The sequence below is a fragment of the Siphateles boraxobius genome, unplaced genomic scaffold, assembly GCF_051911475.1.
Source record: "Siphateles boraxobius isolate OS27281-9 unplaced genomic scaffold, OSU_SipBor_1 120, whole genome shotgun sequence".
NCBI lineage: Eukaryota > Metazoa > Chordata > Actinopteri > Cypriniformes > Leuciscidae > Siphateles > Siphateles boraxobius.
The window spans coordinates 1348826-1361737 of record NW_027508723.1 but is presented as its reverse complement, the minus strand read 5'-3'; the positions used below and the strand labels follow the sequence as shown (position 1 = coordinate 1361737).

General features: G+C 36.6%; 1 protein-coding gene across 6 annotated transcripts in view; it reads left to right on the top strand.

Annotated features, from left to right (window-relative positions):
- fubp3 (far upstream element (FUSE) binding protein 3) overlaps positions 1-12912 on the top strand; it is a 46507-nt gene that overhangs the window by 6334 nt on the left and 27261 nt on the right. For all 6 annotated transcript variants that reach the window (XM_077222522.1, XM_077222502.1, XM_077222513.1 and 3 more), the window contains exons 2-7: positions 3079-3187; positions 5075-5111; positions 5200-5249; positions 5622-5693; positions 6312-6369; positions 8743-8905. In XM_077222522.1, coding sequence (XP_077078637.1) covers positions 3079-3187; positions 5075-5111; positions 5200-5249; positions 5622-5693; positions 6312-6369; positions 8743-8905 — 489 coding nt within the window. The remainder of the gene's footprint in view (positions 1-3078; positions 3188-5074; positions 5112-5199; positions 5250-5621; positions 5694-6311; positions 6370-8742; positions 8906-12912) is intronic.

Genomic DNA, 12912 nt, shown 5'->3' with positions numbered 1-12912 from the left:
TGATTGTGAGCGTTAAATTAATACTGCAAAAAATATTAGTTATTGAAGCAAGAATGATAAAATTGCATGCTTGTTTAATTTATTGCATGCTTTTGCTTTTTGTTTTGAATAATTCTGAATCATGTAAAGGTAAACGTCATATGTAATATATATATATACAGGGTTTTTGCGGGTCTTAAATTAATTCGCCCTCACACAAATTAGGGTTTTAAAAGATCAGAGCACAAATTCATAAAGTCATGACATTAAATGTTGCATGCATTGCAAAAGTGAATATTTTCCTCAGTATTTTCTCTTGTTTTATTATACTAAACATATTTAAATCAATATACATCTATTTGAGATGCAGATGTAAAATGAAGACTTGAACAAAATTAAGTGAGCTTATAATTCCACTGGCAGATATTTGCTCGTTTTAATCATAAACTCCCTTTTTTTCCCCAGTTTCACAGAAAACAAGACTTTTTGCATGTTAAGTAAATGCATCTTGATTTGCAATGCAAAAAAGACACGCATATTGAGGAAGAATGCCACAAGTGTTCCTAATATAACTGTGTTTCTCTAGACATTTACATTAAGAGCATATATTGTCTACCCTTCAAATGCATTCCTTAATATTTTCTAAAGGTCTTTAATTTACCTTCAAAAGACACCTTATATTTCAACCAAAGGCATTTTTTCTGCTTTTTTGTGCATTGCATTTATATTTTATTGGTGCATACTCTTTTTATGGCCTGATTTATCAGCGTGTGTGTGTCACAACGCACTTTAACTGTAGTTTGCCCTCCTTATGTATCCGAGTGTTTTTTGTGTTTGACTTGTGATGACGTGCTTGTGAACATGTTGCATAATCAGGTCCACACATGCAATGCAGTGACAGCTGTCGTGATTTAAAACCCGTGTCTCATCATCACGTTTAATTGAAACAATCAAACCAGGTCGTGTTGATTATCCGTAATCCAGAAGTAAAGTCTCGTTTCTCCAGCCGTAATCGCAGGCATTGTTGACTTTGACATGGACGTGTCTGCCCTGTTAGGTGTTAGGCGTGTTGCATCATGGGTAATTAATGACCTACATTGAGTTCACTCCCTGTGTGTAAACGGTTGTCCCTGTAAATGGGAGAGACGGCGTGGAGTGGGCAACAAGTGGCCAGTGTTTCCATGCATTCCTCTCACTGCTGTTTACCTTCTCCTGCATTTCACTGAGACTTTCCCTCGGGTCGCTCGTTTATCCAGGCACTCGCATAGCTGGCATTCCTTCCCAGCATTCCCTAGCTGGAGGGAAGAGGTGGAGAGCGGCCTGTCTCTTTCTCTTTCTACCCCACTCAAGTCTTTCTCCTCAAAATGGCCTCTTGCTTTGAGTTTAACGGTGCTTTTCTTGCATGCATCATTCAAATGCAATGGAGTATTAACCGGTATTAACTCCCAAATTTCTCTGGTTTTTGTACTTAATTTTCTGGACTTTTCAGATTAGTGTAAATAACTCTTCAATGCAGCAAAACACTTGAATTGATCTAATTTTCAGCCGTCTATGTCTGAAAGTATCTAGTTGGAAGAGCAAACAAAAACTTGCGTTTCGAAACTTGCTTTTCTCCAGTGAATGAAATGCCATAAAGCGTTCATGATGTGCAATGCAGTTTGCTGGATGAAAGGTTATAAAGCACATTTCATTCATAGTGTTTCACGTACATGCAATGTGATTTGTTGAATGAATTTATACGACATCTAGTACAAACAGTGTGTTAGATTGTGTTTGCATACAAACATCTCTGTACATTTTGATTATAACATTATGAAGTGTTCATGGGAACTGCAAAAAAAAAAAAAAGGCATTGCGTTTATAATTTATTGGTATATTCCACATTGGTTTAAAATAAATACTGTAAAATAATATTTATGCCGAAGCAATAGTGATAAAATTACATGCTTTTGTTTAAATCATTGTTTGTATGCAATGCAAAATATATAATTATATAATATATAGCTTTTTGCATTTATTTAATTTTAATTTTTTTAATTGCGTGTATATTTCTTTGCTATTCTGCTGTTGGTAATAGTAATTTTAAATGAATAATGTAAAATAATGTTTGTTTTGAAGCAAGAATGATAAAATGGCATGCTTTGTTTAAATCGTCATGTTTGCATTTATCGATCACATATATTTAAACAAAAATTGTAATCCAATGCAAAAAATGTATATAACATATAACAGCTTTTTTGCATTAATTTATTTTCGAATAGCATATATCTATTTCATTGCTTTACTGCTGTTGTCAATACAATATTCAATGCAAATCGTCATGTTTGCATTTATCAATCATATATATTGCAACAAAAATTGTAATCCAATGCAAACAAAGTTTTATTATTAATATACAGCTTTTTTGCATTCATTTATTTTTGAATACCACTTATATTTCATTGCTATACTCCAATTTTTACAGTCACTGTATTAACAACAGGAGTAAAGCAATGACACATAAGAGGTATTCAAAAATAAATGCAAAAAAAACGCTATATATCTTTTTTGCATTGCATTACAATTTTGTTGATATATATATATATAAAAATTTTGATTGATAAATGCAAACATGACAATTTAAACAACAAAAGCATGAGTTCTTCAATATTTTACAGGCACTATATTAACAACAGAAGAACTCATGCTTTTGTTTAAATCGTCATGTTTGCATTTATCAATCATATATATTGCAGCAAAAATTGTAATCCAATGCAAAAAAAGTTTTATAATTAAGAGTTTTTTGCTTTATTTTATTTTCGAATACCACTTATATTTCATTGCTTTACTCCTGTTGTTAATACAGTGACTGTAAAATATTGAAGAACTCATGCTTTTGTTTAAATCGTCAAGTTTGCATTTATCAATCATATTGCGGCAAAAATTGTAATCCAATGCAAAAAAAATTATATACAGCTTTTTTTGCATTCATTTATTTTTGAATACCACTTCAATTTCATTGCTTTACTCCTGTCGGTATTACAGTGACTGTAAAATATTGAAGTAAGAACTCAGATGTGTGTGTGTGTGAGCCGATGTGTGTTCTCTGATGTCTTCTAGATTGTTAAGATGAGCGGAGAGCAGATTCCCCATCTCAACAACTCGTCTCCAGTCGTCGATGCTTCGCTCTACGGCTACGGCGGGCAGAAACGCTCTCTGGACGAAGGAGGTAAAAAGCCTCGCAATATTTGACAATAATAGCAGTTTTGTTGCGGATCTGAAATCTGAATGCACACGCAGTTTCTCCCGATGTTGTGCCGGTCGTGTCAGTGTTGATCTGACTGTAATGGGACACATGTAAAATAACTCTGAAATCAATGCAGGACTTTATGAAGCTTTGCCCTTTGACAGTGTTTTTGCGCACGAGGCATTGATCGGTTCTTCTGTTCTTGATCTGCTTGCGAAAGAGGTTCAAACAGCGAGTGTGAGGTCTTTCAGGAAGTGAAACCTGTTTCTGTGGTTTGCAGATTTGTGTCGAGCGCTGGAGGCCTGGCTTTAAAAACACAACAAACATTAAAAACAGCGGGTCGACCGAACGCTGCCATTGAGTGCATGATGGTTAAACTGTGGATTCATTATTTAATTCCTCTCTGCTGTTACTCAACTTTTTACTTGGGTAACACTTTACTTAAAGCCCTTAAATATATAATTACACTAACAATGACACCTGTAAAATAAAGTGTAACCATGCATTATATTTATAAGTACTGAGTAATATTAACTAATGTACTTACTATAGGGTTAGTGTATGATTAGGATTTGGTAGAATTGCATGTAATTATGCATAGTTTACTGTTATTACTATGGTAAGTAAATGTAACAAGGACACTGCAAAATAAAGTGCTACCCATTGCATTATAAAAGTGTTTTAATGCAGTAATTACGTCTTGTAATGCATTAAATGATCTCATGAATAATAGTAACCACAGTTATAATACATTATATATAACCTTTATCTATGCATTGAACACGCCGTAACCCTCTGGTTATTATATATATATTAGGGCTGGGAAAAGATTAATCGCGACTAATCGCATCCAAAATAATAGTTTGTGTTTACATAATATTTACATAATAATATATTTTGTATATTCAAATACACACACATGCATGTATATATTTTAGAAATATTTGGATGTATATACTGTATACATTTATTTATAATTTATATTATATATAAATGTAATTTTTTTATATATAAATATACATTTTTTCTTGTGTATGCATGTGTGTGTATTTATATATACAAAAAAATTATACACAGTGCACACACATATTATGTGTAAACAAACTTTTATTTTGGATGCGATTAATTGCGATTAATCTTTTCCCAGCCCTAATATATATATATATATATATATCATTTTTTTATCGGAATGGTATGAAACTTTCGCAAGGTGTTTGAACTTCCTGTGTGAACACGCACCAAAAAAGTCATGTTTATGATTCGAAAAATTTAAATTGACTTAAAAAAATAGTCATACTCGTGTTATTCATGGTCAATAATGAACTGGAATGAGTTTCCTCTAGTGGAAGCGTTCGGTACTGCAGCCGAACACAATCTCACTGAACGCTCATTTACTGAGATAACAAGCTCAAATTTGGAGCACAGCTTATTTAGATTTATGTCTTTGATTTTCTCACATATTAAGAGTAAAACGTGTTTTGGAAATATATATTTCATATAAAAATTTAAAATTGTGTTTTGCGCATTTTTCATAATACGTTTTTTCAAGTTGTTTTCAGAAGCGTCTCGCACGATTGCGTTTCGTCTGACGCTCTGAGAGACAACTCGTGTTTTCTTGATCACATGGGATGGAAACGCTGCTTTATTCGCAAATGTTTTATGCGATATTCCAAAGTTAAATTCACAGCTTTGGATGGAAACGGAGCTAATGGAAGGTATTATGCTATAGTGTAGTTGATAAATGTGTGTTGTTGATGCATTACTTGATTAAAATGTCTTTGGGTTTGGAGTCACTTTTGCCTGAGAGGCGATATCTGTGTATTTATCAGTAATTAATACTAATGTACTTTTCTTATTTCTTCATCTAAGTGGTGAACCAGCTCGGTGCAATGGTACATGGTACAAGGTGAGCGCTTTTATTCATTAAAACTATTGTGGGATCTTCTACAATAATCTTAGGTTGATATTTACAGTATGCGCATGTTGTTTTTTAGGGCTATAATAACAGAAGACTACAAAGTGCCTGATAAGATGGTTGGATTCAGTAAGTACTGAAGATCTAAATGAAACTCAAATGTTTTTCCGTTAGATAATGTTCATATTTGGGTTTTATAATCGTAAAATCTAATGTAGCTTCTCTATGAGGAAATTTTGCCCTTTTATTTAATTGTTTGTGGATTAATCATCAAAAAAATTTACATTTTGTGACAGATTTTTGCATTGACCACATTTTTTTTTAAATAATTAATTTCAGCTGTTCTGTTTGTCTCATGCTTCTGTAGATGTTCTATATATATCTATATATATATGTGTGTGTCATGACCATTGAAAAAGTGTCCATCATCTTCTGTCAGAAATAGTATGCATAGAGTTTTAGTCCTAGCAGAAGTTGAGCTGTTTGTCTTTATTGTGTCAGTAATCGGACGGGGTGGCGAACAGATCACGAGAATTCAGCTGGAGTCAAACTGCAAGATCCAGATCGCTGCTGGTAGGTTATAATCTGATTCCAGTTCTTCATATTCAGTTGTTTGTGTTTTTTACATGCATATATATATATATATATTTTAAAAAAAAAATCATTATTATTGTAATATTTAATCTTATTTCATTTTTAGTTATATTTTTGGTTTTCATGTTAATTTTAGTTTAGTTTTATGGTTGTGCTTTTGTAATTTTATTAGGTTTTTTTATATTGCTATTTAGGTTTAATTTATTTTTATTTCAGTTTTAGATTTTTAATTTCCTGTTAATTATTTTAGTGCTTCAACTTAAACTAAATAAACTATTTCAGTTTATTGCCAACATTTAAAATTTTCAAGTTTTTCAGCTATTATTCAGCTTTATTACAATTAACAAATATTTGTATAGTTTTAGTTGACGATAATAACCGCAATCCAAAGACAAAACAATATCTGAAGCTTTAAAGCGCTAGTGCAACTTTAGTCATGTAGAGCAGAGATTGTAATGTAAAATAAACATTTGATGGCCAAAAGAGATTGAAAATCTGAGCAAATACAGTTTGTGACCCTGTTGCCGAAGCGCTGCCCAGTTTGTGCTGTGATTTTTGTTTTTGTTTATGGTTATTTGTGTTTTTTCTCTCCCACAGACAGTGGAGGGATGATGGACAGGCCTTGCACCCTGACTGGGACCCCAGAGAGTATCGAGTAAGAGTTCACTGCGCTTAAAGTCGCCTTTATTTATATAGCACTCTTTACAATACAGATTGTTTCAAAGCAGCTTTACAGAAGCCGCATTTCCTTTACCCTTCAAATTGCGCTAATTGAAATTGCGAATTGAAAATACGCCCAATGGAAACACGTCAATTTCGCAAAAACTCCCATGTATCGCAAAAAAGTTTTTACGCTCGCATGAGGAGGTTTTTCAGGCAAAACTGTGATAGAAGCAGTTTTTGCGCATTTACAGTCACCTGACGTAGATGATGCGGTGTGTTTGGACAGAATATGAGAAGGAGTTATTTCTTAAACTCATAAAAGACAAAAGAATTACAGGAATACTGTATATAATAATATATGTTCATTTTTAATGTTAACCTTATCGGCCTGATAAGAAAATTTGTCCGATATATTAAAGCCAATAAATAATGTATTTCCTTCAGCTGAGACACTTCAGATGCGCATGATGGTTTTGAATTGCTTGAAATATGATTGAAATCACTTCAAAAAATGAAAATGCAGTTATACTGCAGTCTGTAATATCGGCTACATAAACTTACAAACAGAACATTATAACTGTGTGTTTGGGACATGGATTTTAATGGTGAGACTTGTTTTTGTAATCAGGCTCTCAAAAATGATATAAAAATTTAATTTATCGCCCGATATATCGGTTATCGGCTTTCAAATAAAAATAATTATCGGTATCGGCCATTTTTTATATCGGTCCATTCCTAAAATACATGCTTGAATAAATCTATCATGAAAAACAGGTAAGTTAAAAATATGAATATATTTAAGTCTTATATTTATGAAAATGCTCCTCTACACTTATTTTTCTAGCTAACTATTGAGTCTTGAATGGCTTTTCTGAGGTAAATATGAGTTGATATTGTTCACAGGCTGATTTATTGACGTCTTTTCACGGTTGAAACACTGATCGATCGATTACATTAAACATTATTATTTTCAGTAAGTTGTTCTGTATCTTTCAACATTCCTTCTGATGTTCATTAATGTTTATTTGCTGCTGTAACTTGTAGTAAAGCGAAGGATATGATCGGTTCACGTGCAGCAACTAAAGCGATCGTCACATTTATTCTATGAATTTCATGATAAAATCAGCAGAATTTCAAAGCTGAGATGTTTTCATATCAAAAGTGTCAAAGCTTACTTTTAATTATTGGATGGCAGGCGCTACAAATAATGTTTAGTTTTCTTTATGTATCCGATGAAAAATCGATATCGGGAGTATGTTTATTAAAAATGAGAATCGGTTAAAATCGAGAAAGCCATAAGTTTAACCCTTTAGTATAAAAGCAGCATGTGAGATTCTGAATTATACAGTCAAACTAAAAATTATTCAGACAGCAGATATAATTTTATATTTTTTCACTAGTGTGTGCAGGACATTATAGTTAATTTATGTAAGTGAGGAGAGCAAAATAATGTAAACTGACATATTATACACAAATATTCTTCATACAGCGACTACCAGTAAAAATTCGGGACCAAAAATGATTGGGACACTTTGAGCTGATCATGTTTTGCTGAAGTGTTTTTTCTTTAATAACTAATGCACCTTTTTACACCACAGACTGAACAACATGAAGCATTGCTTGGTGATTGGTTGAGCTAAACTGGTATTATCTAATTGTGTAGTTAAATTTAACAGCTGACAGATATTCAACATCATTCATGTGTGAGAGTCCAACAGAAGGACGGACAAAACCAGTGAAATATCAACTGATTCTTGTCATATTTTATTACCATTTTCTAAACTATAGCGAATAAACTGATAATGTGGGAAATGTTGAAGTCTGAATATATTTTGACTGTATATAGACAAACATTCACTTTTTGCTCAGGGCAACACTGGCTATTGGTTTTCCAAAGTTACAAGCCACTCAGCGTTTTCACTGGCCACGATTTTGACATCAATACCACGGGGGAAAACTGTCATATACATATTTTTAATATCTCATAATTTGGTATCTGGTTTATTAGGCTGCCGTCACTTTAAGAGCTGACGCACAGATCCAATATATAGTTACACATGCGTTTTCTTTCTCAACTGCTTTATTAGTCAGCATACACTAAATGAGTGTAAATTGCATCTAACCACGTTTAAACTTCCTTCGTTCATAATTACTCAAGCTTTATTTTTGACCGTCAGGCAAAATTATGCCTGAAAGGGTTTTGGATTTTTTTTTATCGTATGTTAATTTTTAAAAATCTGTATAATATGACTTGTTTGCTTGCTGTATTTATATGATATTTGTATTTTTGTAATTACATTTGTGCCATGAAGATAGCCTCAGATGCTGCATGTGGCATTAAATCTCTGTGTGTATGTTTGGTCAGGCAAGCGAAGAGGTTGTTGGGTCAGATCGTGGACCGGTGTCGGAACGGGCCGGGCTTTCACAGTCAGATGGACGGGAACAGCGCCGTCCAGGAGATCCTGATCCCTGCCAGTAAAGTTGGGCTGGTCATCGGGAAAGGAGGCGACACCATCAAACAGCTTCAGGTTGGGTGGACATTATGACATGGTTCAGATTACACAGTTGTGGCCCGATCCGGTTGACGTATGGTGTCGTGGGGATTCGTAAACGACAGCGGGCGTCGGGACGTGAGAGTGTGTGAGAGTGTGTGAGTGAGAGTGTGTGAGTGAGAGTGTGTGAGTGAGAGTGTGTGAGTGAGAGTGTGTGAGTGAGAGTGTGTGAGTGAGAGTGTGTGAGTGAGAGTGTGTGAGTGAGAGTGTGTGAGTGAGAGTGTGTGAGTGAGAGTGTGTGAGTGAGAGTGTGTGAGTGAGAGTGTGTGAGTGAGAGTGTGTGAGTGAGAGTGTGTGAGTGAGAGTGTGTGAGTGAGTGTGTGAGTGAGAGTGTGTGAGTGAGAGTGTGTGAGTGAGAGTGTGTGAGTGAGAGTGTGTGAGTGAGAGTGTGTGAGTGAGAGTGTGTGAGTGAGAGTGTGTGAGTGAGAGTGTGTGAGTGAGAGTGTGTGAGTGAGAGTGTGAGTGAGTGAGAGTGTGAGTGAGAGTGTGTGTGAGTGAGAGTGTGTGTGAGTGAGAGTGTGTGTGAGTGAGAGTGTGTGTGAGTGAGAGTGTGTGTGAGTGAGAGTGTGTGTGAGTGAGAGTGTGTGTGAGTGAGAGTGTGTGTGAGTGAGAGTGTGTGTGAGTGAGAGTGTGTGTGAGTGAGAGTGTGTGTGAGTGAGAGTGTGTGTGAGTGAGAGTGTGTGTGAGTGAGAGTGTGTGTGAGTGAGAGTGTGTGTGAGTGAGAGTGTGTGTGAGTGAGAGTGTGTGTGAGTGAGAGTGTGTGTGAGTGAGAGTGTGTGTGAGTGAGAGTGTGTGTGAGTGAGAGTGTGTGTGAGTGAGAGTGTGTGTGAGTGAGAGTGTGTGTGAGTGAGAGTGTGTGTGAGTGAGAGTGTGTGTGAGTGAGAGTGTGTGTGAGTGAGAGAGTGTGTGAGTGAGTGTGTGAGTGAGTGAGTGTGTGAGTGAGTGTGTGAGTGAGTGATAGGGTTGTCGGTATTACGGTAATATCGTATACCGCGGGGTGTTAAAATAGCAACGGTATCAGTTTTAATACCGTTATTACCGGCACTTATATATAATATATAAATATAATTTATTCAATGCCTAAAAATGCTTATGTAGTTGTCATCAAGTGACAGTGTGGAGGAGAAAGAGAGAGAGAGAGAGAAGGGAGAGGTGGTAAATACTGACGAGGCAATTTGTAAATGTTGCAATAAAAAAGGTGACCGCGAGAGATGGAAACACCTCTAACCTAATGTCGCATCTCCGAAACAACCACCCACTCACTGCTGCGAGGATGCATTTTGCCCCGAGTTCATTAAATAAGCGCATTAGTTTATATTTTTTAAAATATTATAATGTTATTTTTTTTTACGTTGATAATGAAAACTGAACAGCACGAGTAAGATGGGATGCATCGGGAGTCAGACATTGACCACTTAATTAAGTTTCATTTTGTAAAATGCCTTTCTTTAAAGTGAATTTCGTTTTGTATAAATTGTATCTTAATTTTAATAATTTTTTTATCAACCAATTACCTGGATTTAATAAATAAGAATCAAATATAGCAGACAACATAATCATGACATGATCGTGCGCTGGCGCGCCGCGGTCACTTGCATTGAAATCTCATCATAAATTAACTGAAACTCAGTGTATGTCTCACAGACATGACAGATATCTAAATAAAGCTTGAAATTTCATTAAACGAAACAATTCAAAACGAAAAGAAATAGGCCACTCGCTGATTATTTAATCCATGATGTGCATGTCTCTCTATGCGCGTTCATACGGAAATGGCGATCATCAAATTCATTAAACGAAACTATTCCAAACGAAAAGAAATAGGCTAGCCTACTCTCTGATTATGTAATCCATGATGTGCATTTCTCTCTATCGTTCACTACGGAGAGGGCGATTCGTCAATTTCTCTAAACAAAACAATTCAAAAGGAAAATAAATATAGGCAGCATACTCTCTGATTAATCCATGATGTGCATTTCTCTCTATAGGCGCGTTCACTACGGAGATATCAATCGTCAATTTCTTTAAACGAAACCATTCAAAACGAAAAAAAAAAGGCTAGCCTATACCTTCTGATTATGTAATCCATGATTAGCATTTCTCTATATGCGCGTTCACTAAGAGATGGCGATCGTCAACTTAATCTTTGCAGCACTGACAGAAAAGTTGTATTAATAAAAATCAATGGACGCGTGTCACCGGATTTACAAATGCACTTCTTGCTTGTTGCTTGTTAATTTAATTTAAATTAATTAATAAAATGAATACTTTCATTGTCATAATTAAAATAATTAAATATTATTAAGTGTCCTATTTTTGCTCATTTATAAATAGTATTTATATCTACCACCCCCTCAGCACCTGGGTTAAAAAATTATTTGGCGCCACCATATTATAACGGCCCGCGTATTAAAAATAGTCGAGTCTAAATAGGGCTCCGGCTCATAATTACATTTAATGCCGTCAGCCGGGATCAGACACAACGTGCACGGGTTGGCCTTGATTTTTGTTGTGGGTTTTTTTTTTTGCCCGATCTGGTATTCAGTTTCTGAACGGTGTAGACACAAGCCAACAGTTTGGTGACGCTGTCTGAGCCTTATGTCATAATTTATTACTCACGGTAATACCGTATACCCCGGTAAAATAGGGAGGAGGTTTGATGGTATGAATATTTGGATACCGCCCAAGCCTAGTGAGTGTGAGAGTGAGTGTGAGTGACTGACCGTGTGAGAGTGAGTGACTGAATGAGTGACTGACTGTGTGAGAGTGAGTGACTGAGTGAGTGACTGACTGTGTGAGAGTGAGTGACTGAGTGAGAGTGAGTGAGTGACTGAGTGAGTGACTGAGTGTGAGTGAGTGACTGAGTGTGAGTGAGTGACTGAGTGTGAGTGAGTGACTGAGTGTGAGTGAGTGACTGAGTGTGAGTGAGTGACTGAGTGTGAGTGAGTGACTGAGTGTGAGTGAGTGACTGAGTGTGAGTGAGTGACTGAGTGTGAGTGAGTGTGAGTGAGTGACTGAGTGTGAGTGAGTGACTGAGTGTGAGTGAGTGACTGAGTGTGAGTGAGTGACTGAGTGTGAGTGAGTGACTGAGTGTGAGTGAGTGACTGAGTGTGAGTGAGTGACTGAGTGTGAGTGAGTGAGTGAGTGACTGAGTGAGAGTGAGTGAGTGAGTGAGAGTGAGTGAGTGACTGACTGTGTGAGAGTGAGTGACTGACTGTGTGAGAGTGAGTGACTGACTGTGTGAGAGTGAGTGACTGAGTGAGTGAGAGTGAGTGACTGAGTGAGTGAGAGTGAGTGACTGAGTGAGTGAGTGACTGACTGTGTGAGAGTGAGTGACTGACTGTGTGAGAGTGAGTGACTGACTGTGTGAGAGTGAGTGACTGAGAGAGTGAGAGTGAGTGACTGAGTGAGAGACTGACTGTGTGAGAGTGAGTTACTGACTGTGTTAGAGTGAGTGAGAGTGAGTGACTGAGAGAGTGAGTGAGTGACTGAGTGAGTGACTGAGTGAGTGACTGAGTGAGTGACTGGGTGAGTGAGTGAGTGAGTGAGTGAGTGAGTGAGTGAGTGAGTGAGTGAGTGAGTGAGTGAGTGAGTGAGTGAGTGAGTGAGTGAGTGAGTGAGTGAGTGAGTGAGTGAGTGAGTGAGTGAGTGAGTGAGTGAGTGAGTGAGTGAGTGAGTGAGTGACAGTGAGTGAGTGACTGACTGTGTGAGTGAGAGTGAGTGAGAGTGAGTGACTGACTGTGTGAGAGTGAGTGACTGACTGTGTGAGAGTGAGTGACTGACTGTGTGAGAGTGAGTGACTGAGTGACTGAGTGAGTGACTGTGAGTGAGAGTGAGTGACTGAGTGAGTGACTGAGTGACTGAGTGAGTGACTGTGAGTGAGAGTGAGTGAGAGTGAGTGACTGTGAGTGAGAGTGAGTGAGTGACTGACTGAGAGTGAGTGAGTGACTGACTGTGTGAGAGTGAGTGACTGACTGTGTGAG